Source organism: Haliotis rufescens, unplaced genomic scaffold (assembly GCF_023055435.1).
Source record: "Haliotis rufescens isolate VD_foot unplaced genomic scaffold, xgHalRufe1.0.p SCAF_72, whole genome shotgun sequence".
Lineage (NCBI taxonomy): Eukaryota > Metazoa > Mollusca > Gastropoda > Lepetellida > Haliotidae > Haliotis > Haliotis rufescens.
In genome coordinates, this window is record NW_025964364.1 from 1769730 (window position 1) to 1796811 (window position 27082).

General features: G+C 40.5%; 1 protein-coding gene across 3 annotated transcripts; it reads left to right on the plus strand.

The window, feature by feature from the left end:
* Nucleotides 1-927: 927 nt before the first annotated feature.
* On the plus strand, nt 928-26066 carry LOC124116820. 3 transcript variants are annotated; one of them, XM_048388507.1, is made up of 3 exons: nt 928-983; nt 5919-6228; nt 24006-26066. In XM_048388507.1, exons 2-3 carry the CDS (start codon nt 5919-5921, stop codon nt 25679-25681), a joined length of 1986 nt encoding a protein of 661 aa, XP_048244464.1. In that variant the 5' UTR covers nt 928-983; the 3' UTR covers nt 25682-26066. The 3 variants fall into 3 exon arrangements, with proteins under 3 accessions (XP_048244464.1, XP_048244465.1, XP_048244463.1); XM_048388508.1 differs by lacking the exons at nt 928-983; nt 24006-26066 and adding an exon at nt 6474-11031; XM_048388506.1 differs by lacking the exons at nt 928-983; nt 5919-6228 and adding an exon at nt 23410-23750.
* Nucleotides 26067-27082: the final 1016 nt, after the last annotated feature.

The following is a 27082-nucleotide window of genomic DNA, read 5'->3' on the forward strand; positions in this document are numbered from 1 at the left end:
AAACACCCGCATCTTCCATTCATTATATGGATGCTAAGAATACTGCACATATCTAAATTCTAAAGACAATTCTGTATTTCTCACCCTGCCTCCGACTGCCGTTGTTCCTGGTTCCACTATATTTGGGTCTGACAGCACTGCCTGTGCAGGACTATCTCTTCTCTCTGTGTCACGTTAAAATATGTCACCGGCAATTTGTCCTCCTTTGAAAAGAAACCCCTTTTATTCGGGTTTTAAGTGCGTATTCTGTTAGGTTCATGTCGTCGCTGTTTACACACGCCTAGAAATTAATGAAGTACCCCCTGGTGTTGCGAACATATCTGTCCAACAAGGTATCATTCGCGTCAAGACTGAGCATGGGGGAGAATTAAATGTCTTGTCTAAGATGAGACTCTTGACTATTGAAAACAGAGATAATGATGCAAATTTTTAATATTTAATTGAAGTCATAATACAGTTAATTGATTCCCACGAAAACTATGAATCTGGGAAGTTCCACGATAATGATGAACGATAATTTCTGTCCAAAAATGTTCATTGTTATCTAACAATGATAATCACAATCCTTAAATACGTAACGAGCGTAGACACCCTGTGCCTGGATGACAGATTCTACCCTTCCCCTCATTCCTCCAGTGAGTCTTCTGATACTATGTTTGTTGTATGAGGCGACTAACGGGATCGGGTGGTCAGACTCGCTGACTTAGATGATGCAATTGCGTGGATCGATGCTCATGATATCAATCACTGGATAGTCTGGCCCAGACTCGGTTTTTATAGAACGCCGTCATGTAGCTGGAATACTGCTGAGTGCGGCGTTAAACAACAAACAAACACACATTTGACTTGGCCGTTTTGAATTTTCCGGTTTGAATTATGGCTGTTTTGACTTGTTCCCGAGTGTATCACCAAACCTGTCCCAGCCCACATTGCGTCACTACGTCTTACTGTCGCGGGTGGAGAGACGGGTGTCGGAACACAAGGTAAGTTGAAGTGTTACACTACAGGGAGACAGAGATATGTAGCATTCTGCAGAACATTAAATAGTTCCTCAAACTGTAGAGGTCCATTGTGTTTCAGAAATAATTTCCCACTGTGTGAAACTGGTCAGATTACTCACATCGAGTGCAGGTAATGTACTCTGACCCAGGTCGAAATGGAGTTACTTTCGGTTTAGATTGCAAGACTATACACGTCAACCAGTGTCGATGATTACTCAACAAAACAGATTCCATTCGGCACTTGATAGTGGGGTGGGTCATGAAAGTTTGACACGGCTAAACACGGCGATCGCACAAAGGTATCACATCTTAATAGAGTTGTGTGGGATACGGAAAAATGACAGTTCTATTTTTTTACTTAAAAAATATCAATTTGACCATTATGTAATGTAATTGTTTTTAGTTTTATGGAAACAAAATGAAAAAAGAAAATATATGGAATAGAGCAGCATGTAATTTTAGAGCCTTCCCATTGTGAAAAGTCTGAAGAGTATCTAGCAAATGTGTAAGTCTGTAAAGTCTTTAAATAAAGTAGCTCTTACTGTTGATTATGTCAACAATTCATGCTGTTTAAATACGATTTGAAAGTACTATGCAGCTAGACTGATGTCATGAGGCCAACATGCTCGAGAACTGCTTGGGTGTATTCTGTAACATGATACTAACCTAATGACCAGTGTTTCTCTCTCCCGATGAAAATATTTTCTGATAAATATTTATATTTTTAAAAAGTCAGTGTCATATTTTGCATTTTAAAAATGAAATTATTTACCGTTAAATTTTCTTTGTATTTGATAGACATTTTCACTAAACAAACATGGGATGTAGTGTGGGGTGCTTCACATTTTTTGCCTAATATTAAACCAATCACTTAAAACTTACAGTATCAGACCCAAACAAGCCTCTGTGCTGTTATGTTTCCACAGCATGTGAGTGGAACAGTCTTCCACTTGGACAAACGGTTTCTCCAACTTTCCACATCTTTAAGCGCCGATTACAGACTCACCTTTTCAAGCTTGCCTTCATTCACTACACTGAAACCCTTCTCGTGCGCTTCGTTCATACACTGCGTGTGGAGTTATGCGCTACATTTAAGTGGAGTATTATTAATAATAATATATGTAATAATTCAATCACAATGTTCACTACATTTTCAACCAATTTTGCAATCGACTATTATTCTGTTAATTGATTCAATTCGATCATTGTATTATTTGTTTTTGTCTAATGAAAGAACAAAATCACTATCGTATTTGACGTAATAAGCGCCCAGCTCAAATAAGCGCCCACGCCGGGATTTGCTCATGTATTGGCAAGTGAACAATCCCAATTAGCACCCCTTCCGATTGATCAATGTACACAAGACTTATTTATTCGCGTATAATACGTACTCGTGTGTTATATGCACCTTCAATTATGGGCAGTTAAATTCTGATAACATATATCTGTCGTACTGACTCGTACATCAACATTTCAGTCTGTCATCATAAACCACGAAATTTATCTGTTTTTTTCCCCAACCAAAAGTGCCCCCTAGTTCTAATTTTGAGAGCACCCTGGGCGCTTATTTCGTCAAATAGGGTAGTTAAAAATTGAAATGAAGAGTCAGAGCTGATACATTATAGAAACTGATATTGAAAGATTAGAATTAATATCAGTGACATCGGTGGATATAAAGTTGTTACTGAAATTAGCAGTGACGGTGATGAGAGTGACTTTGAACTTCTAATTGTATGCGCTGCCATTCGAACAATATCAGGGGCCACAGGTGGCTCTGTTACCCGGGCCGGCGCAATTCGCTGTGAAGACTGAAGAGTTGTGTCCCTTTGCCACACCAGAAACGTAGAGATTGCGGGTTCGAATCCTGGTTCGCCCCGGTTATGTGTCTAGGTTTGTCAGCAGCATGCCAATGTTCGTGGGTTTCACCAAAGTGGTGAACGTCTTGGACATGCGTCACTTCGGGTTTTCCTCCCACATTAAGCTTACACGCCCAGATGTAACTGGAATAATATACACTCCAGCTTGATAACGGTGTAAGAATCTACATCGAAACGTCGCTAAATGCAATAAACAGAAGTTGCTATCAATAAAGTGTTTTCTTTTTTACTCACCAACTTCGAGAATGCCACCCAAACTGTTAACTGATATACAGTTCAAAGCAGCGTGAACCCCAACTCACTAACTCATTAACGCACTACGCGCAGGACGGGCAGTACAGAGGAACCCGCGTTACTTTTAACATGTTCAAGTCACTTGTTCAGTGTTGAATATGGAGATGCATGCATTATGTATTGGAGAAAACACGCTCACGAGGTTTTGGTAGACAGAGCATGCCCTGGGGAGATCCCCAGGGCGTGCTCTGTCTACCAAAACCGAGGGAAAGTGTTTTTCCATACTTATAAACCGAAAAAAGAAACTTAAAACACCATTTATCAACATTTTTATGTTTCGAACATACTTTCTGTGAACCTTAGGAAACGCGCGTAAAATATCTCTTGCTGGCGTACGGATCTTGAAAAGGACATTCTAAAAACCAGAGAAGCTCATCAACACCTCTGTAGCCTCGTGGTACACTCACTGGGCTACGGATATGAAGGTTTCGAGTTCGATCCTCGGGAATATAAAAAAAACCCAAAACATTTGTCATTTGATTTTACATTTCATTACATGTTACAATCTGAACGGAAGTTATATTAATAAAATACGTAGGACATTGCAGTCCGTTTGACTCAAAATGAGAACGATGAATTGCAAAATAACTCGAAATCCAGAAAAGTGTATGAAACATCAATACAGTACTTGACCATGAATACCCTGTACCCAACAACATCTGAATTTTTTTTATTTTAAGACCCATGACGGATGAAGTTCTTTAAGAAACTATCATCTAATTTTGTATAGAAATGTGTACATGACACGTAGGGGGGACAAACCGTGGAAGGCACAGCGCAAGCACGCATGTACTGCAGTTCTGTGGTAGGGGACAGAGGGGCCGTCTCATGATAATTTCAGTCGCAATCTGACTCGCTCATGCCATAGATCTCGTCGTCGGAACTGCTGGTGCCTGCACCGACTGCCACTATTATAGGTTGGACTGTTGCTGGCCGTAGTCCATCTCGTGACCAATAACGTGGCTCTATCTCGTCAACGACTGTGGCCACACAACGCCTCCATGTTTCTACTGTTACCCGACCAAGGGATTCCTTTACGAGTTGTTCAACGTCTCGTAATTTGAACGTTGTGTTCAATCTTCCAACGTCACCCTTGACGATGCCCCATACCAACTCGATTGGATTCAGGTCGCAGTGATAAGGTGGCAGTCGTAAGACAGCGTGACCCTGACCCTTGATGTAACTGTCAACTTTATACACGGGGTCAGGTTTCATAGTTTTGATGATTTCATAGAGCTGTGGTTTCGTCGCTCGAGAAGGAAAGGTAATGTTCCTCCGTTGCAGCCAAGTAACCATGTCTCCTTTACGGTTATTAGAGGTTGGAGTCTTGCTTTCTGGATCCTGCACACTATGATACGGTGCATTGTCCATGACAATGAGAGACTTGGTAGGCAAAGCAGGGACTAATTTATCTTTCACCCACTCCAGAAATACATTGCCGTTCATTTCTGTGTGGTAGTCCCTGTTGTCTTTGGCCTTGGCTCTAAAAACGAGGTCACAGTCTGGGAGAAAACCCTGACTAGCAGAACCAGCATGGAGAACTATGAGTCTTTCACCCTTTCCCACTGGTAACTTTCTACCAGACTCCTTACAGTCACCACTGGGTACCCACTGACTGCTGGCTGTGTGTGACGCATTTACCCATGTCTAATCTAAGAAGATGGGCTCATATCCTTCTTCACGTTTCTGCTTGATGGGACGAAGGTAATGATTTCGGAGACGAACAATGTCAGACCGTTCACACAACACAGACCTATTTTCTCCAGTTATCTTTTTGCATTTGTAACCAAATGTATGCAACAGCTGCCATATTTTGTACTTTGTAACACGTAAATCATGGTCAGTTTCAAGGTGTTTCTTCAAAATTCTGAGGGACAGGTACTTATTTTCTGAGTGCAGTTTGACAATGGCACGTCTGACTTGATCCCTCTGAAAACTGTCTAATTTATCAACCTTGCGTGGTTTTGACATGTTCCCTACCTCCTTGGCCTGACTATTTGTATCTCGTCGACTAACAACATTTTTAAGTTTCTGAGGGGACATACCAAGAGCTTTTGAAGCTCGTTTCAAGAATGTATCAATTGCATAAAAAGGCTTTGCTCTTTCTGCTTCACTTCTAAAGAAATCATACACATTCAACATCAACTGTTTAACATCTGCGGAGTAGCGCATCTTGTCATTGAATGAACACGGTCACTTTGTAGCACGTGCAGACCGTGCTTGCGCTGTTCCTTCCACACATTTCTATACAAAATTACATGATAGTTTCTTAAAGAACTTCATCCGTCATGGGTCTTAAATTAAACAAAATTCAGATATTGTTGGGTATAGAGTATTCATAGTCAAGTACCGTATTGATGTTTCATACCCTTTTCTGGATTTCGAGTTATTTTGCAATTCATCGTTCTCATTTTGAGTCAAACGGACTGTATATAAAATCCCTGGGATATTATATAAAATCCCAGGGACATTACAACGTCCCTGTTTATGGGATTTAACCCGACTGGAAAGTAAAACCTCACAATCGGTCTTAATGCCTATAGAAAGAAGTCTCTTACTTAATAGCGATCCAAATGAATAGGTTTATAAGTTTGGTCACTGCTGTCAATAGCTATATTGTCATTACTATCAGATATTCAGTATTTCCAAAGCTGCACGTCACACAATACAAAATGTATTAATATTCAATTACCAGTCCCTTAAAATACATGAATGCTTTTAAACATCATCTGTTCCTTTGTTTCAGATGGCTGCCGCCAGAAAGCTGGAGAGTCTGAATGAGAACTTCTTGACCTGTTCCATATGTACGGAGGGATACAAAGACCCCTGTACTCTGACCTGTGGACACACCTTCTGTAAGGGCTGCCTGGGGGAATTCCTGAAGACCAGACAAGACGCCATCAGAGCCAAGTCTATCCCGTGTCCCTACTGTCGTCAGATGACCCGAGTTCCCAGGCCTGACAGACCAGTGGAGGAGTGGGTGAAACAGATCAAGCCCAGTTTCATCATACAGGGACTTCTGGACACGTTTGGCTCTGAGAAAGTAACTGATGAAGGTGAGAATCCGTTCAAATGGCAACAGATACTGGCCTCGCAAATTTTGAAATGCTGTACATAGTTTACTTAAGTTAGTTACATAAGTTCATTCATTCATTGGTGTCGTCTGAACTAATGCAAAGAACATTTTCGAATTGAATTATCAAAATATTGCGGACTGATGACCAATTCATGTTATGTTTAACTATTGTAAGCATTCCTGCTTTTGTTCTCAGCATATTATATGTAGTGAACAATGTTGCAGGTGGCAGTGAGAAGCTATGTGCATCCTGTACACAACTGGGAGACAGAACGGAGGCTACTTCACTCTGCCAAGACTGTGACGTCGTTCTATGTACCAGGTGTTCAAATATACACACGTCATTACCAGTGACCCGCCATCATGTCATTCAGGAACTTGGTGAAGATATCAAGGCGACAGGGAAAGGGAAGATTCTTTGTAAGGAGCACAATGAGCTGGTGAATTTCTGCTGTAAAGATTGCAACACATCCATCTGTCAGACGTGCTGTATCATATCCCACAGGAGGTGTGAGTCTGTGGTTACAATGAAGTCGATGATGTCCGAGATGAGGTCTGCCTTGGAAGACAACAAAGACAAGATATGCAGACAGTTAGAGAGAACAAGGCTGGATGTAATGGATCATCAACGACAGACTGAGCGGATCAATCTGCAGAAGGCAACCACAGTGTTAGAGATCAAGCAGGTGACACAGGAAGCCGTGGACGTGATTAAACAGAAGGAGAAACAGCTGCTGGAGAAGCTGAATCAGATGACAGCGAAGCAGTCTGGCCAACTGAGGGGGCGGATAAAGTCAGGGGAAATAAACATGCAGATGTATCAACAACACATAGAGTACATCACCCAGGTGTTGAAGTCTGGGAGTGAAACTGACATTTTTGACATTTACCAGATGTGTCAGTCAGGAACTATCGAGGCAGTGGTGAAGGCAGATGTCAATCTTGAAACCGATGTGCTCGAATCCAAAATCAGATTTGTGAAGCAGTATGACGCACAGAAATTCGACAAGGATATCATACTTGGTAGAATTGAACACTTGACATATGACACTGAGTGTCAGCTTGTCTTACGTGATACGATTGATATCAGAATACATGGTGATAAGGAAACCCCTGATCCAGCTGATGTCACAGTCCTGGTTGTGCACGGCGTAGAGACACTGGTGGTCACCGACTATAATAATAAGAGTTTGAAATCCTTCTACACTAAAAAGGACAAACCACGACACAGTAAACTAGATTTCTCAAGTGCTCCACACTCTGTGACGAGGGTTAGGGACAACAAGGTGGCTGTATCATTCTGGTCACACAATGAGATTGTAATAGTACGGGTGACCCCTGACCTTGTATTACAGTCACGTGTCACAACAAAGAAGAAGTACAGAGGTCTGACAGCCTCGAGTCCTTCAACATTTGCAGCAGGTTGTGAGGATCCTCCTTGTGTTGATATCCTGGATGTATCGGGGAGAGTGATGAGGTCGGTCAGTAGATTCAACTCTGGGAAGAACCTGATATGTAAGCCCTGCTACCTCTGTGCTACAGACAGGGGCGACGTCCTGGTGTCAGATGCTGGCACAGACTCTGTCTACTGTATCACACCAGAGGGAGATGTTGTGTTCACCTACACCCATACAGGAGAGAGGGGACTGGGGGGACCAGTAGGTATCACAACTACCAGCACAGGACACATCCTGGTGGCAGACTACTCGACACACAAGGTGATACTAATGACAGCAGCAGGGGAGTTTGTCAGAGACCTGCTGACGTCACAGGATGAAATAGCGTATCCATATGGCATCCGTCATGATGGTAATACGTTGTATGTGTGCACACAACGTAATCAGATACTGGCGTTTCAGTGGAACTGATAATGGTTCCTGACACTACAGAAAACAGTACATAAATAGTTGCTTTTATCCCTGCTCAAAGTGGATATTTGGTTCATTGAGGTGTGAATCGAAAAAAGATGTGCAAACTGTGTGCATCCGCGTAGCCTGAGTACACAGGCAATCTTTGTAATTAAATTCAACACAAAAACATGTTTGATCATTAACAACTATATAAATCAAAGCTGTCAAATATGACGAAATTGATAAATTATCCCGGCGTAGGAATACATGATATGGCGTGACATGAATTGGCTGATTATTAATTTATACACACGCCAACAACGTCAATCAACGGAGAGTAACGTCAAAGTTCATAGACTCAATGAAGGCAAGAGACAAAGAACTGCAATGGCAATGAATCAGAGCAAATAGAAGGAGAAGAAGGTTGTTTCGAATGACATTCAAACATTAGTTTCCCTAGAATTGGAACCCAGTTTCAACAATGAGAGTTAGAAATGAAACCCGAAATGAGATTGTGCCATGCCATTTTCTTGTGCAATGAAGACGGCAGTATTGTGTCGAACTGTGTGGGCAAGTGAAGGCAGATATGTCACCAGTGTCAATGATATCTTTGTGTTGTGTAGGGCGTGATACACCATGTTGCATTGTATTTAAACTAAGCGTTGAGCATGTCATTTGCCGATTTAAACTGTTTCTCCCGAACAATGACAATGGCCCTGCCGATGTCACTTAAGTGTCTTTTCAAGGCATACCAAGCGGTTTGATGGTGTTTTTGTGATATACTGCAGCCTGAGATTGCAACTTGTTGGCCCTCTGATCTGCATATTTGGGTACAGAATTTACGAAGTTTTCCTTCGAGTTCCTCGGGGTTAGTGATGAGTGTACAGTTGCCCCATCAGTTTCGATCGCCCAATCTTATATATTATATATAACATGTCCCAGCTAGATTTCTGTGTTTTAGCCTACATACAGATCTATGATCACAGATAGTTACGAAAAAATCCTGTATCATGAGGGAGAGTTACATTAACCGGGAAGTCGGGTAGCCTAGTGGTTAAAGCGTTCGCTCGTCACGCCGAAGACCCGTGTTCGATTCCCAACATGGGTACTATGTCGGAAGCCCATTACTGGTGTCCCCCGCCATGATATTGCTGGAATATTGCTAAAAGCGGCGTAAAATCATACACACTCCCTCACTTAAATTAACGATGAATATTAGATATGAAATAGGCCAAATCTACTGAATTCTTTCCAAACGAAATGCATTGGTTTAAATCAGGTTGGATCTGCAGTCGTAGTCAATATCACCGTGTGGTTTTAATTATTTTGTATCATTTGGGAACAAAGGGTTTACCTTGAAACATTTTACCTACGATTTGGTATTTTTCTTTGTAGACGTGGGTTGTCTACAATCACCTAGTTGTTGCAAGTCCATATTCGATAATTTCTTGAATCTAGAGGGTGCTAGTGTAACAGGGGTTAATTTAGTGATATTATATCATGTAAATAAATGTATAATCAATCATTTTAATCTTATTTCAGGTTTGAGTGATCTGGCAGACAATGATTGGTTTATACATATATCAGTTGCAATTAGTTGTCAGTCCGTCTGTCTCTTGCTTTTATATCAACTGCACAGTTCTGTGTCACAGGGCTAGTCACATTTAAGGTATAAGGGTATTTGGGTTGATCTATTTTCATGTCATTGTCTTTGGTGTCGTAGCAAAAGCCCAGGCCTAGCTTCTCGCTTGATTGGTCCTGTTTCAAATATACATGTCATCCGCCATGTTACTGACTAGCCACACTATCACTGCATGAAGATTGTACACCAGCTTGAATATTGTACAACTCAAAGGTTAGTTATTATACATTTTAATTGTTATATAAAACTGTAGATTAAAGTCTAATATAAATCCTTGCATACAATCAATTTAAATATGTTCATGATCAACCGAGTGTAAATATATATACACAATCTGCCATTTAACCCGTATGAATGTGCGTATGGTTTGTTTTCTGTTTAATCTGGTCAATATGCTGTCTTGTAATTATTGTTTTGTAACTGTATACTGTATGATGAAAGAATGATATACCATCGATCCTGTATTGTTGGTAATACTGTAGAATTTCACAGTGGTGGTCACAATTATGTATATATGTTTCAGTAAGCATAACGGTAGCCCGTTTTTATATATATATATATAATCTAGTTGTCAAGAAATACATTTGCTCAATGTATTATCCCTTATATAAGATTCCTGTACATGTTTGCTGTCCGGCGACTGGGTGCGTGGACACACTCCCGTGTCACAGGGTAGGTTTCTGTGTGCAGACTCTATAGTCTGTTTCATGATTATAGCCCTGTTTAGTCTTCATGTCAACAGACATCGTGTTCATCACATATGAATATGTGATCATTTAAAGTCGCTTGTGTGCTGTATTTAATGTGTTAAACGTGTATATGATTATTGATATGCATATTTTTGTTCATCATGATGATATGTTCACCACGTGTGATTTGATTTGATTTATATTGTTTGTTTATTATCATTACACTACCCTGGAATAAACTGATAGTACCTCACAACCCGTAGCCTGTAGCTTATGTGCATAACACCCTAATATTACTATCTCATGGCTGCAACACTAGCATAGAAGTTTTGTTTTGTTACGCCATTGCAGTTTCTTGAGTTGCAGTTTTGGGAGTAGTTGAAGCTGGAATCTCGAGAAAATAGTCTATTTCTTCCAGATCAAATCCTCCAGAAATCTTAATATTAAGATCCGGGACAAAACATGGCATTTTCTCCAGGTAACAACCGAAATACAAACTTTGAATCGCCTAATCAAAACTTCCGTAAATGAAGTCAGTCATATTGTTGCTTTGTAATCACGATGATGCAGACGATTCTTTCTGGACTGAGCATGGTAAATACGGTAACTATGGAAACAAGACAAGACATCATGTGATTTGCATTTTGTTGTTGGTATGTTTGATACCGATAATTAGCACAAGAATGTTACTTGGCCTGATAACTGCTTGATGTGACACGGGGGCAGAAGGGGAATCCCCTCCTCTGTAATTGGGATTCCCAAACATTCAATCGTGATAAAAGTAGTCCGCCTCGATGGACGTGGCTTCATGCTTTACATCCGTTTGGAAATGAATGCCATAACATGTGACCCATTCAACTAATCATGATACGGGAATTACAATGAACACAACGGAAATTTACTTATTATGAAATGATAAAAGGTTACCTGTAAACCTTTCTAATTTGAGTGAAATATCAATGTTGATGGTGTATGTATCGTCACATGCTGTGTTCCTCATGGTTCTGTACTGTACAGCTGAGAGAGAAGCTGGAGGATACAGGGATGTCCCGTGTATTCTGGTGATCGTCCTGGGAATCATGGTACTGTACTGTACAGCTGAGAGAGAAGCTGGAGAATACAGGGATGTCCCGTGTATTCTGGTGAACGTCCTGGGAATCATGGTACTGTACTGTACAGCTGAGAGAGAAGCTGGAGGATACAGGGATGTCCCGTGTATTCTGGTGAACATCCTGGGAATCATGCTACTGTACTGTACAGCTGAGAAAGAAGATGGAGGATACAGGAATGTCCCGTGTATTCTGGTGAACGTCCTGGGAATCATGGTACTGTACTGTACAGCTGAGAGAGAAGCTGGAGGATACAGGGATGTCCCGTGTATTCTGGTGAACGTCCTGGGAATCATGGTACTGTACTGTACAGCTGAGAGAGAAGCTGGAGGATACAGGAATGTCCCGTGTATTCTGGTGAACGCCCTGGGAATCATGGTACTGTACTGTACAGCTGAAAGAGAAGCTGGAGGATCCAGGAATGCCCCGTGTATTCTGGTGAACGTCCTGAGAATCATGGTACTTTACTGTACAGCTGAGAGAGAAGCTGGAGGCTACTGGAATGTCCCGTTTATTCTGGTGAACGTCCTGGGAATCATGGTACTGTACTGTACAGCTGAGAGAGAAGATGGAGGATACAGGGATGTCCCGTGTATTCTGGCGAACGTTCTGGGAATTTGAGATAATCAAGGATAATAAGAGTCATGGTCTGTGTATCAAATATCAACATTGATGCTCAGTAAAAGTGAACAGCAAACTGACTTTCTAAACTCTGCCACTTCTGAATAGTACGATTCATTAATCATTTGACTATCTGTATGTCCAGACACTTAACAACTAGCGGTGACTGATTTTGAGAAATTAACTTACCCCATCCGAATTTACAGAGCATCTATCCAGTTCCAGTTGCTGTACAATGACTTGGTTGTAAACGTAGTCAACATGTATGGAAGAAGCCGACTTGAGTTGTGTTTAGTATTAGACATTCACATAGTGAATGGTAGATTAGGTGCGGAAAACCAAATAGGAGAGTATACTTATGTCAGCCCTAATGGTTGTAGTACCATAGATTATGTTGTATGCTCATCTGACATTTGTTTTATCATATATGTGATTTTGAGGTTGTGCCTCGATGTGACTCACTACATCTACCTGTAACTATGACAACGCTTCTGGTAAAATGCGCTGCGGAAAACAGTCAACATACTGTCTGGCAGAAGATCAAGGGCTTTCAGAATACGAAAAGTAACTATAATGCCAGAGATTCAAAAGAATGGGTGGAATACTTTGAACATTTATTTAATCAACCTACAATTGAAGAAGATAGTGATTTCTTAAACGTCGAAGCCGAACCATTAACAACAGAAAAGCGAGGAAATCTCCCGTGACATCTTGGATGGACCAATCACTAAAGATGAAATCATTGACAGTATTAATCCCTCAAAAACTCTACATCACCTGGTATCGACAATATTCTCCAGAATACCTGAAATTTGCTTTAACTGACATTGTCCAGCGTGTTGAGATAAATTTCAATTGTATCTTTGATAGTGGTGTTTTTCCAAAGATTGTCATACAGGTGTTATTTTCCCGTTACATAAAAAGGCTCAAGATTAGTCAAAGATAACTATAGAGCTATTAGTTTATTGAGTAGTTTGTCTTAAGTGTTCACAGGTATATTAAATACTAGATTAGTTTTTTGGGCAGATACACTCTTCAAAAAACGAAACGCACAGGTAGTATGTAATTCATTGAACCTGACTACACAAAAAATCCGGAATATAAATTGGATATATGTTATTGGAAAATGTTGGTGGCCTGATATTCGACAAACGGTAGCCACAGTCGATTTGCAATGTCTTAAATGGCATTGTTTTCAATTGTTCAAAAATGTCATGAAGGAAAACAGTAAAGCAAAATGCAAGTGCAGGTTATGGCATTCGTTACTCGTGGTAGTGGCTTGAATAGGCAAGCATAAGCCAATAATTTGTCATTCAATTGTCAACATTTTTCAAGTTCGAAAATGCCGAGACAGCATATACTATACCACGAGATCTGTCTTGGTTGTGGTTCAGGGACAGTTGACAGTAATTCACTACATGAATCAAATTTTTCAACCTCACCTTCTTCCAATCATTGACCGCCAGAGGGAGATGTTTTAACAGGACAACGCTCAACCGCACACAGCTAGTGTCACGGTAGATAACCTTCATAATGCCAACTTCAACGAATTGCCCTGGCCGTCGAGATCTCAACCCAATCGAACACCTATGAGAGATCAACTCGATCGACGTGTACGTCGACGTCAGAACACGCCGCAGACACTCCCACAACTGGCCAACGCGTTACAAGCAGAATGGCGCAGAATTCCGCATGACAGAATTCGTACAATTATCCAGTCAGTGCCGAGGAGATACGGAGCCGTGATTGCTGCCCGGGGTGGTCACATGATATACTGAGTTCAGCGCAACCTTGTGGCTTTATGTGACATGACAATGAAACTTTTTCAATGCCTTTGTGTAATGACAAAATGTGACTATCGAGCTCCATAATAGCTTCGATATTTCAGAAGCTTTACCTCAAACTCAAATATCCATTTAAGATAAGGGACTGGTTATTTATTATAGTGGGTTTCAGGTGGTTCTGATCAAAGAACTATGTTTCATGTCCCCTCCCCACCCAATAATAAATACTCTCTCCCTAAATAATGTTCAAATTAATATTGAACAAAATCCCCCTCCCCCCTCTCATTTTACATGGCCGTTCAATTACGTGCTCACGTTCTTTCCCCAATGAACACCCCCGGGTACCCGGATGATAAGAGTCAATCCTGTGTCAAACTGGCCCATTTAACATTCCAACAGCAAGGTCACTGGACCCATTATAAATGACCAGTCCCTAATTACACACCATGTATGGACTCCTGCGATTGAAGACATAGTTATCCCTACAATGCAGACCGGGATGCAATAAGTGGGGTCAATCAGTTGTTCGGCAGGTGGGGATGGTGAATATTTGAAACAGATTTCAAAGTTGGCCTCGCAGATGGAATGTTAAACTGGACACAGGTTTGACTCCTGTCATCTGGGTACCCGGGGGTGTTGGTTGGGGAACGAACGTGAGCACGTAAAAGTGTTAAAAACTGATGACCTTATGTTCTACCACCCTCGTGTATTATATCCAGTGTCCCATATCGCCATTCTAGCATGATCATCTTATAATGGAGAATACAGAATGGATATTCCATGTCTAGACTTTTTAATTAGTGTGTTGTGTAAAAGTGAGACATTGTCTTATTGAAGAGATCATTATAAGTCTATCCCTCAGTGGCGATCATTTAGTCCATCCCTCAGTCGCGATCTGTTATTTAAAGCATGAAACCTAGCATGGTGGTAGTAGACGTAACGAGTATTTCTGGATATTGGACAGTCAAGCTTTTCTTAGATTGAAGCCTTCACGATTAAACACAAGCGTCATCAAATTATATGCAGCCTCTAGATAGAGTTGACCATGTTATAATTAACCATCTATTGTCACAATATGTTGCCGCAACACTTTGCAAAATGTATAAACGTAACATTATCCGGTTACAAGCTCACTACACCCATCTGAAAGCTATCCCACTTAATGTAAGTCGTCCTATTTTGTGTTTGTTTTTGCATATATGTATGATAATTTTTTTACATTTGTATCTGATCTTATATCAGAGCAAATTTTGACACATTAATCAAATAATATTCTGCTTCTTCTGCATATAACAATAGTATGTGATATTCTTTACAGAGTATTTTTACGGCGTATTTCTGGACTCCAACATGGCTGCCAACAAGGTTGAACAATAAACCCTGTGAATGTATATTACATTAGGTTGTGTCTGGCTCTGTGTAAAAAGCATAAACCCTTGTAATGCCTGCCGGTCGATGCGTTTGCCGAGTATTCCTGGAGATGGGACCCTATCACTTTTTTTTCAAAGATGAATACACGTTCTATATGATCTCCAACAAGAGTGGGAAGCAAGCACTACTGAACGTATATTACAAAAGAGTGTTCGTGTAGTGATTATTCAGTACACTTATAATGACATATATTTGAGTTATGATTTTCAATTAATTTCTCGTCCTAAACTATAAGGAGTGTATGTACGTAAAATGTTGAAATGGTCGTGGTGCAATTTAGAAACATTTAAACAATAAAACGCGGGACATTACCGACTGGTCATTTCTGATAGGGGAGTGTGAAATTGAAGCGGATGGGGTTGCTCATGAAGTTATGCTCGAGAATGGTCATATATATTATTGGTAGGGGTAGGGTAAAAAAATGTGGTGAGGTGGGTCAGCAAATTATGAAACAGTCCTGACACCACACTTATCTGGTGTTTCCAAGAATGCCCATCAGAAACATGGCTGCTTTGGCAGCCATATTGTTACCGTAGACCTTAAAATTGGATGCCTAGTATTATCCCGGCTGCTATTTTTAGAAGTTTTAAATGTACCTTTTAATAAAATTTGTTTCATTTTATATCCCAAAGTTTCTGAACCTAACATGTTTTCCGGTAAGGTATTCACTCTGGAAATAAAGAATATAAGAACAAATAACGCATTGCAAATAACATCATCTCTAATTAGACATCGTCAATGTACATATGGTCTGAGTACAGATGGTGACTGGAGCGGTCCATTATTTATGAAGTAGGCTCATTTTATCCCTTTCTTTTCTTCAGCAGTCATAATGGGAGTGAGCCGACGTTATTACCAATGGATTCTAACCAAGCACTCCTTTTAGAACAAACCAAATTAATGTTGTGTCTGGATGGCTTTGAATTTGTCTATAATTCAAACTGTGAACAAAATTTATTATAAGATTATTGGTATTGGTCAGAAACCAATTTCATTCGTTCACGATGCAACAACGTAAACCGGGTACTCGCAAACTGCACTCTGTTCAGGCGTTGTAAAGTCAACACTTAAAAAACTTACAATTAATTTACCCTTGACACGGTCTGGAAGAAAGGATACATGCGCCCTCGACATGAATTGTCCGGAAAAGAAATTCTTACATGTGCACACGGCACCTCGATGCACTAATTACCATATCAGTTCTCTTGTGACTTAATTACCATATAATCCCAAGGTCGTACGACTGTGATGATCTGCCTCACACACGAAGACAACACTAGATGAAGGTATACTCGATATAAACAATGGTTGTATCACTGCTGGTTGTTGTATATAGATTCCACGTCAGATACACGCAGCTTGTATTCAGTTCCGAGACATTGTCGCCGTCAGTGGTTGATACGACGTGTGCTTATTCTCTTACTATGAACATTATACATAATGACGCGTGCGTTAAGTAATTTTCAATACGTGCCGGTTTCTATACATGGTTATTCACGCTACTTTCAGGCGGGGCTGGTGTTCGGGCGTCTATGGTCGTGTCAAAGGTATATCTCTGTATACAGGACTTTGTCACTTGTAATAGTGTAACTGATATACCCACGCTGTGTGAAGCCACCGAAGGCATAAGCATGTCCAATCTGAAGTACATAATATACATTACATGACTCTATGGCACACGTGGGTGTGAAGGTAACACATACACTGGACCTGGTGGCCGTGATAGGCGTCTAAGGGGATCGGGTGGTCAGCTTCATACAGATTACATAACTCTGTGGCACGTGTGTGTGTGAACACATACGTGATACATACACTGGACCTGGTGGCCGTGATAGGCGACTAAGGGGATCGGGTGGTCAGCTTCATACAGATTACATAACTCTGTGGCACGTGTGTGTGTGAAGGTAACACATACGCTGGACCTGGTTGCCGTGATAGGCGACTAAGGGGATCGGGTGGTCAGCTTCATACAGATTACATGACTCATTGGCCTTCGTACAATATATATAACGTACACTTTTGCCTTTCATACGGTTTCTTCTACTATGTTCATTTAGTACCTATACCGATACTGATGCATGCGTGATGTATATAAGTATCTTACTAAGAAAGTGTTATCCCAAATATAACATGTGTTACATGTGACCACTTTCTAAATGGCATTGTGTATTCATAGCTTTCGGCCATGGGAGCCGTGCCAAATTACACTTGTCAGATGGGTACTCAAAGTACGTGATCTAGACTACCAGTTGTCGGACTTTCATTATTGTAGAAGCATCGGTAGCTGAGTGGGTTAGATCGCTGACATTGTGTGCTGGCGATTACGTGCCTAACTCTGGCAAGTGTGGGTTCGAATCCCGGACGGGACTCAACTAAAAAAGGACTAGAATCTGTACTTTACTAAGAAAGTGTTATCCGAAATATAACATGTGTTAAATCATAATGATATTATTATCTTTGATCGGAATCGGATAAATATTTGGAGAAAGACGCATTATGCGAGTCGGTGCTACTCCCACCTACACACGTCCCCCCCCACACAGGCTATTAGACATGGAGACATTACAGACCACCATTGTCAGATGCCAGACAGTGACATTAATGTGATAACTAAATACGCTAAACGTGGTATTACGATCCGATAAATATGCCAATGAGGTCTAGTTGTTTCCAGGTGTGTGGTGTTTACGTTTACAAGCATGGCTGCAAATCATTTGACATTATATCATCAATGTCTCTGATACTTTGTATTCAATCCAAGTGACTATAGAGACTTTAGCATCGATAAGTTTGAGAATGACATTATAACAGAAGAGCTTGTGTATCCGTATCGTTAATATCCACACACGGTATTTCTATAGCAGGAGAGGCCTGTCACATGACCGCGAAACTGATCTTCAGAAGCATAAGAACGACACCATTTGACATTCATGATTACTTCCACATTTCTGGGGAAAACTGTGCAAAATTCTTTTGCATGAATACAAATAAAAATGTTCTTTCTGATCATTTAGATCCTCTAATCTTGAACTCAGCTCAGAAACTTTGACTGCATGATCGTTCACGAATATCCTTGCTATGATCTATTCTTGAGAACAAAACGCAGAACATATCCACTATCGTAGTATCGTGTCGAGTCTAACAGTTACAGTCTACGGCAATCTATGAATAAACGAAAGTATCTATCTGACACGTCTTTATAATCCCCTTTCAATGATCGGCCAACTGATCAATGCTGTTTAGCACACATAACCACAACAGGTTCTTTAGAAAATATCTCCCGTCACGTTTATCGTGTCGGCCATTTTGACGTCTTGTTCTTCTTGTGCTTGATGTAAATATATTACGACATGCTGTCATTGTGACTGGCTTACTGAGGTAGTTCCTAATCGACCATTCTCACCCAATGATTTGAATGCATGTGTTGTATTATTTGAATACTTGTGTAAGTATCACCTCTCTTATTAGGGGCACTTTTGTATTCCGCGACACAGCTGGCTGTTGTATAGCTGTCAGCGTAAACTATTAAGTCACACTATAGATCTAGTGCTACATCCCTCGGGGTATGAAAGAGTGATATAAAAATTATAAGAATTGACTTTCATAGAGTGAGGGCCAAACTGTAAACGTGGAAAGTGAAAGTCAATTCTCAAGTACAAAATGCTCATGACTGGCGGACAGTCAATATATAACACAATCAGCATTAGCATCTTAAAGTAATGGCAAATAAGTGATTCTAGATTCTGATTCATATATATGTCATAGCTACAGGGTAAATAGAGGATTCATCACGAGTGTTTTTTAATATTGGAAATATCAACCGAGTCTTAGTTAATCGGTATTTGCCGAGCCTTTGGCGAGGCAAATACCGATTAACGGGACGAGGTTGATATTTCCCATATTAAAAAAAAAGAGTGATGAATTCTATTTATCATTTTTGCTTCCCTATTAAGGAATAATTGCATTAACAATAACATCAGCAACTTGTCGAAATCTTACGTATAGATCGTGCGTAGTGATACATGTTTTCCATAGCCGTGTAAACCAAAATAAACAACCTCTTAACTCATTTATGGCATATTCCTTCGCTGAGAAAAAAAAGTACCATCAACCTGCAACCAGTAATATCCATTTGTCAACACGGATATCACTGTAGCACTTCCCCTTTCATCTATTAAAACATTGTCTCCAACATCAAAGGTATCCATGTTGTTTGTAAACACCTACTCACGTGCACCGGCGAAAAATGTCCCACTTCCGGTTATCTAATTTGCATATCTAATTTGCATACTTATGTAATTGGGGTATGACATACATGTTTTTATGTCATAAGCTTATGTCATGGATAAATGCTTTAGTTAAATGATAATAAGCCTTTGATCATTTCGACAAACGTTTTCCTAAATCGGTCGTTAGGACTATATTCTTTCCGTTTACTTTTTGTCTCCTAATCAAAGTGTATATCTAATTCTGTTAACAAAATAACATGTCATTTAAAACAACCGTCGTTGTGTAGGAACTATATGCGGTGGGATCTTAAGTGAGTGGATTATTTCAATGAGTGAGTGTATGAGAGTAGTGTGAGAGTGAGTGGATTATTTCAATGAGTGAGTGTATGAGAGTAGTGTGAGAGTGAGTGGATTATTTCAATGAGTAGAGTGAATGAGAGTAGTGTGAGAGTGAGTGGATTATGTCAATGAGTGAGTGAATGAGAGTAGTGTGAGAGTGAGTTGATTATTTCAATGAGTGAGTGTATGAGAGTAGTGTGAGAGTGAGTTGATTATGTCAACGAGTGAGTGAATGAGAGTAGTGTGAGAGTGAGTGGATTATGTCAATGAGTGAGTGATAAGAGTAGTGTGAGAGTGAGTTGATTATTTCAATGAGTGAGTGAATGAGAGTAGTGTGAGAGTGAGTGGATTATGTCAATGAGTGAGTGAATGAGAGTAGTGTGAGAGTGAGTTGATTATGTCAATGAGTGGGTGAATGAGAGTAGTGTGAGAGTGAGTGGATTATGTCAATGAGTGAGTGAGTGAGAGTAGTGTGAGAGTGAGTTGATTATGTCAATGAGTGAGTGAGTGAGAGTAGTGTGAGAGTGAGTGGATTATTTCAATGAGTGACTGAGTGAGAGGAGTGTGAGAGTGAGTGGATTATTTCAATGAGTGAGTGAGTGAGAGTAGTGTGAGAGTGAGAGGATTAATTCAATGAGTGAATGAGAGAAATGTGAGAGTGAGTAGATTATTTGTATGAGTGAGTGAGTGAGAGTTGTGTGAGAGTGAGTGGATTATTTCAATGAGTGAGTGAATGAGAGAAATATGAGAGTGAGTGGATTATTTCATTGAGTGAGTGAGAGTAGTGTGATAGTGAGTTGATTATTTCAATGAGTGAGTGAGAGTGGAGTGAGTGTTTGTAATACATATCAGCACAGGTTATTAAATGTGTTTTTGTTCGGGTCAGAGTATACCAGCGCATTTCTCAGTTTTTTGTAATATTAGTATTAATATAGGTATTATTTGTATGTGCATGATAAGAATTACATTTGATTTGGCCGTTTCGATTTTTTCCGGTTTGACGTATGGCTGTTTTGACTTGTTCCCGAGCGTATCACCAAACTTGTCCCAGCCCGCATTGCGTCACTACACCACACTGTTACACAAGAAGGAAATACAGGTGGGAGAGATATGTAGCATTCTGCTAGAACATACAATCGTTCCTCAAACTGGAGAGGTCCCACTGTGTGAAACTGGTCAGTTTAGTCACATCGAGTGCTGGTAATCTACTCTGACCCAGGTCGAAATGGAGTTACTTTCAGTTTAGATTGCAAGACTATACACGTCAACAGTCTTGGTGATTACTCGACAAAACAGATTCCATTGGTCATATGATGGTGGGGTGGGTCATGAAAGTTTGACACGGCTAAACACGGGGATCGCACAAAGGTATCACATCTATATAGAGTTGTGTGGGATACGGAAAAATGACAGTTCTATTTTTTTCACATAAAAAGTTGACCATTATGTAATGTAATTGTTTTTAGTTTTATGGAAACAAAATGAAAAATGAAAATATATGGAATAGAGCAGCATGTAGTTTTAGAGCCTTCCGGTTGTGAAAAGTCTGAAGAGTATCTAGCAAATGTGTAAGTCTGTAAAGTCTTTCAATAAAGTAGCTCTTACTGTTGATTATGTCAACAATTCATGCTGTTTAAATACGATTTGAGAGTACTATGCAGCTAGACTGATGTCATGAGGCCAACATGCTCGAGAACTGTTTAGGTGTATTCTGTAACATGATACTAACCTAATGACCAGTGTTTCTCTCTCCCGATGAAAATATTTTCTGATAAATATTTATATTTTTAAAAAGTCAGTGTCATATTTTGCACTTTAAAAATGAAATTATTGACTGTTAAATTTCTTTGTATTTGATAGACATTTTCACTAAACAAACATGGGATGTAGAGTGGAGTGCTTCAAAAATGTCTTCCTCACATTTTTTGCCTAATATTAAACCAATCACTTAAAACTTACAGTATCAGACCCAAACATGCCTCCGTGCTGTTATCTTTCCACAGCAAGTGAGTGGAACAGTCTTCCACTTGGACAAACGGTTTCTCCAACTTTCCACATCTTTAAGCGCCGATTACAGAATCACCTTTTCAAGCTTGCCTTCATTCACTACACTGAAACCTTCCTCATGCGCTTCGTTCATACACTGCGTGTTGAGTTATGCGCTACATTTAAGTGGATTATTATTAATAATAATATATGTAATAATTCAATCACAATGTTCACTACATTTTCAACCAATTTTGCAATCGACTATTATTCTGTTAATTGATTCAATTCGATCATTGTATTTTTTGTTTTTGTCTAATGAAAGAACAAAATCACTACCGTATTTGACGTAATAAGCGCCCAGCTCAAATAAGCGCCCACGCCGGGATTTGCTCATATATTGGCTAGTGAACAATCCCAATTAGCACCCCTTCCAATTGATCAATGTACACAAGACTTATTTATTCGCGTATAATACGCACTCGTGTGTTATATGCACCTTCAATTATGGGCAGTTAAATTCTGGTAAAATATATCTGTCGTACTCACTTGTACATCAACATTTCAGTCTGTCATCATAAACCACGAAATTTATCTGTTTTTTTTCCCACCAAAATAATATTCTTATAAGCGCCCCCTAGTTCTAATTCTGAGAGCACCCTGGGCGCTTATTTCGTCAAATAGGGTAGTTAAAAATTGAAATGAAGAGTCAGAGCTGATACATTATAGAAACTGATATTGAAAGATTAGAATTAATATCAGTGACATCAGTGGATATAAAGTTGTTACTGAAATTAGCAGTGACGGTGATGAGAGTGACTTTGAACTTCTAATTGTATGTGCTGCCATTCGAACAATATCAGGGGCCACAGGTGGCTCAGTTACCCGCGCAAGCGCAATTCGCTGTGAAGACTGAAGAGTTGTCTCTTTGCCACAAAGAAACGTAGAGATTGCGGGTTCGATTCCTGGTTCGCCCCGGTTATGTTTCTAGTTTTGTCAGCAGCATGCCAATGTTCGTGGGTTTCACCAAAGTGGTGAACGTCATGGACATGCGTCACTTCGGGCTTTCCTCCCACATTAAGCTTACACGCCCAGATGTAACTGGAATAATATACACTACATCGAAACGTCGCTAAATGCAGAAGTTGCTATCAATAAAGTGTTTTCTTTTTTACTCACCAACTTCGAGAATGCCACCCAAATTGTTAACTGAAATACAGTTCAAAGCAGCGTAAACCCCAGCTCACTCATTCATTCACGCACTACGTGCAGGACGGACAGTACAGAGGAACCGGCGTTACTTTTAACATGTTCAAGTCACTTGTTCAGAGTACAATATTGAGATGCATGCATTATGTTTGGTCACTGCTGTCAATAACTATATTGCCATTACTATCAGATATTCAGTATTTCCAAATCTGCACATCACACAATACAAAATGTATGTACACTCAGTTACCAGTCCCTAAAATACATGAATGATTTTAAACAGCATCTGTTCCTTTGTTTCAGATGGCTGCCGCCAGAAAGCTGGAGAGTCTGAATGAGAACGTCTTGACCTGTTCCACATGTAAGGAGAGATACAAAGACCCCTGTACTCTGACCTGTGGCCACACCTTCTGTAAGGGATGCCTGGGGAAATTCCTGAAGACCAGACAAGACGCCATCAGAGCCAAGTCCATCCCGTGTCCCTACTGTCGTCAGATGACCCGAGTTCCCCAACCTGACAGACCAGTGGAGGAGTGGGTGAAACAGATCAAGCCCAGTTTCATCATACAGGGACTTCTGGAAACGTTTGGCTCTGAGAAAGTAACTGATGAAGGTGAGAATCCGTTAAAATGGCAACAGATACTGGCCTCGCAAATTTTGAAATGCTGTACATAGTTTACATAAGTTAGTTATATAAATTCATTCATTCATTGGTGTCATCTGAACTAATGCAACGAAAATTTTCAATTTTAATTATCAACATATTATTAAACATTACGAACTGGTGACAAATTCATGTTATGTTTAACTATTGTAAGCATTCCTGATTTTGTTCTCAGCATATTATATGGAGTGAACAATGTTGCAGATGGCAGTGAGAAGCTATGTGCATCCTGTACACAACTGGGAGACAGAACAGAGGCTACTTCACTCTGCCAAGACTGTGACGTCATTCTATGTACCAGGTGTTCAGATATACACACGTCAGTACCAGTGTCCCGCAATCATGTCATTCAGGAACATGGTGAAGATATCAAGGCGACAGGGAAAGGAAAGATTCTTTGTGAGGAGCACAATGAGCTGGTGAATTTCTGCTGTAAAGATTGCAACACAGCCATCTGTCAGACGTGTTGTATCATATCCCACAAGATGTGTGAGTCTGTGGTTACAATGAAGTCGATGATGACTGACATGAGATCTGCCTTGGAAGACAACAAAGACAAGATATGCAGACAGTTAGAGAGAACAAGGCGGGATTATCAACGACAGACTGAGCGGATCAATCTGCAGAAGGCAACAGCAGAGTTTGAGATCAAGCAGGTGAAACAGAAAGCCATGGACGTGATTAAACAGAAGGAGAAACAGCTGCTGGAGGAGCTGAATCAGATGACAGAGAAGCAGTCTGGGCCACTGAGGGGGCGGATAAAGTCAGGGGAAATAGACATGCAGATGTATCAGCAACACATAGAGTACATTACCCAGGTGTTGAAGTCTGGGAGTCAGACTGACATGTTTGACATTTACCAGATGTGTCGGTCAGGGGCGATCAAAGAGGCAACAGACAGGGATGTCACTTTCACAGGAACTATCGAGGCAGTGGTGAAGGCAGATGTCAATCTTGAATGCAATGTGCTCGAATCCAAAATCAGATTTGTGAAGCAGTATGACGCACTGAAATTCGACAAGGATATCATACTTGGTAGAATTGAACACTTGACATATGACACTGAGTGTCAGCTTGTCTTACGTGATACGATTGATATCAGAATACATGGCGATAAGGAAACCCCTGAGCCAGCTGATGTCACAGTCCTGTTTGTGCACGGCGTAGAGACACTGGTGGTTACCGATTATAATAATCACAGTTTGAAATCCTTCTTCACTAAAAAGGACAAACCACGACACAGTAAACTAGATTTCTCAAGTGCTCCACACACTGTGACGAGGGTCAGGGACAACCAGGTGGCTGTATCATTCTGGTCACACAATGAGATTGTAATAGTACGGGTGACCCCTGACCTTGTAATACAGTCACGTGTCACAACAAAGAAGAAGTACAGAGGTCTGACAGCCTTGAGTCCTTCAACATTTGCAGCAGGTTGTGAGGATCTTTCCTGTGTTGATATCCTGGATGTATCGGGGAGAGTGATGAGGTCGGTCAGTACATTCAACTCTGGGGAGAACCTGATATGTAACCCCAGCTTCCTCTGTGCTTCAGGCAGGGGCAACATCCTGGTGTCAGATGCTGGCTTAGATTCTGTCTACTGTATCACACCAGAGGGAGATGTTGTGTTCACCTACACCCCTACAGGAGAGAGGAGACTGAGAGAACCACGAGGCATCACAACTACCAGCACAGGACACATCCTGGTGGTGGACTACCCGACACACAAGGTGATACTACTGACACCAGCAGGGAAGTTTGTCAGGGACTTGCTGACGTCACAGGATGGACTACAGTATCCTTATGGCATCTGCCATGATGGAAATACGTTGTATGTGTGCACCGAAAGTAATCAGATACTGGCGTTTCAGTGGAACTGATAATGGTTCCTCACACTACAGAAAACAGTACATAAATAGTTGTTTTGTTCCCTGCTCAAAGTGGATATTTGGCTGGACGTTTCTGTATTTAGTGATTGACTGTATTTTTCGGTTCATTGAGGCGTGAATCGAAAAAAGGTGTGCAAACGGTGTGCATCCGCGTAGCCTGAGTACACAGGCAATCCTTGTAATTAAATTCAACACAAAAAACATGTTTGATCATTAACGATTATATAAATCAAAGCTGTCAAATATGACGAGATTGATAAATGTTCCCGGCGTAGGAATACATGATATGGCGTGACATGAATTGGCTGATTATTAATTTATACACACGCCAACAACGTCAATCGCAAATCAATGGAGAGTAATATCAAAGTTCATAGGCAAGAGACGAAGAACTGCAATGGTAATGAATCCGAGCAAATACTTCAGGGAGAAGGAGGCTGTTTCGAATGACGTAGTCCCTGGAATGGGAACACTCATTTTCAACAATGATAGTTAGAAATGAAACCCGAAATGAGATTGTGCGCTACCATTTTTCTTGTGCAATGGGTGTGGAAGACGGCGGTATTGTGTCGAACTGTGTTGGCAAGTGAAGGCAGTGATGCCACCAGTGTCAATAATAACTTTATGTTGTGTAGGGCGTGATACACCATGTTGCATTGTATTTAAACTAAGCGTTGAGCATGTCATTTGCCGATTTAAACTGTTTCTCCCGAACAATGACAATGGCCCTGCCGATGTCACTTAAGTGTCTTTTCAAGGGAAACCAAGCGGTTTGATGGTGATTTTGTGATATCCTGCAGCCTGAGATTGCATCTTGTCGGCTCTCTGATCTTCATATTTGGGTGCAGAATTTACGAAGTTTTCCTTCGAGTTCCTCGGGGTTAGTGATGAGTGTACAGTTGCCCCATCAGTTTCGATCGCCAAATCTTATATATAATATATAACATGTCCCAGCTAGATTTCTTTGTTTTAGCCTATATACAGATCTATGATCACAGATAGTTACGAAACAATCCTGTATCATGAGGGAGACTAACATTAACGGGGCGGTCGGGTAGCCTAGTGGTTAAAGCGTTCGCTCGTCAGAAGACCCGTGTTCGATTCCCAACATGGGTACCATGTCTGAAGCCCATTACTGTGTCCCCCGCCATGATATTGCTGGAATATTGCTTAAAGCGGCGTAAAACCATACACACTCCCTCACTTAAATTAACGATGAATATTAGATATGAAATAGGCCAAATCTACTGAATTCTTTCCAAACGAAATGCATTGGTTTAAATCAGGTTGGATCTGCAGTCGTTGTCAATGTCACCGTGTGGTTTTAATTATTTTGTATCTTTGGGAACAAAGGGTTTACCTTGAAACATTTTACCTACCATTTGGTATTTT

Coding starts and splice junctions, on each gene's coding strand:
- LOC124116820 (XM_048388507.1), top strand. CDS start 5,919: ATGGCTGCCGCCAGAAAGCTGGAGAGTCTGAATGAGAACTTCTTGACC. Junction 6,229..24,005: donor TGAGAAAGTAACTGATGAAG/GTGAGAATCCGT, acceptor ACAATGTTGCAG/ATGGCAGTGAGAAGCTATGT.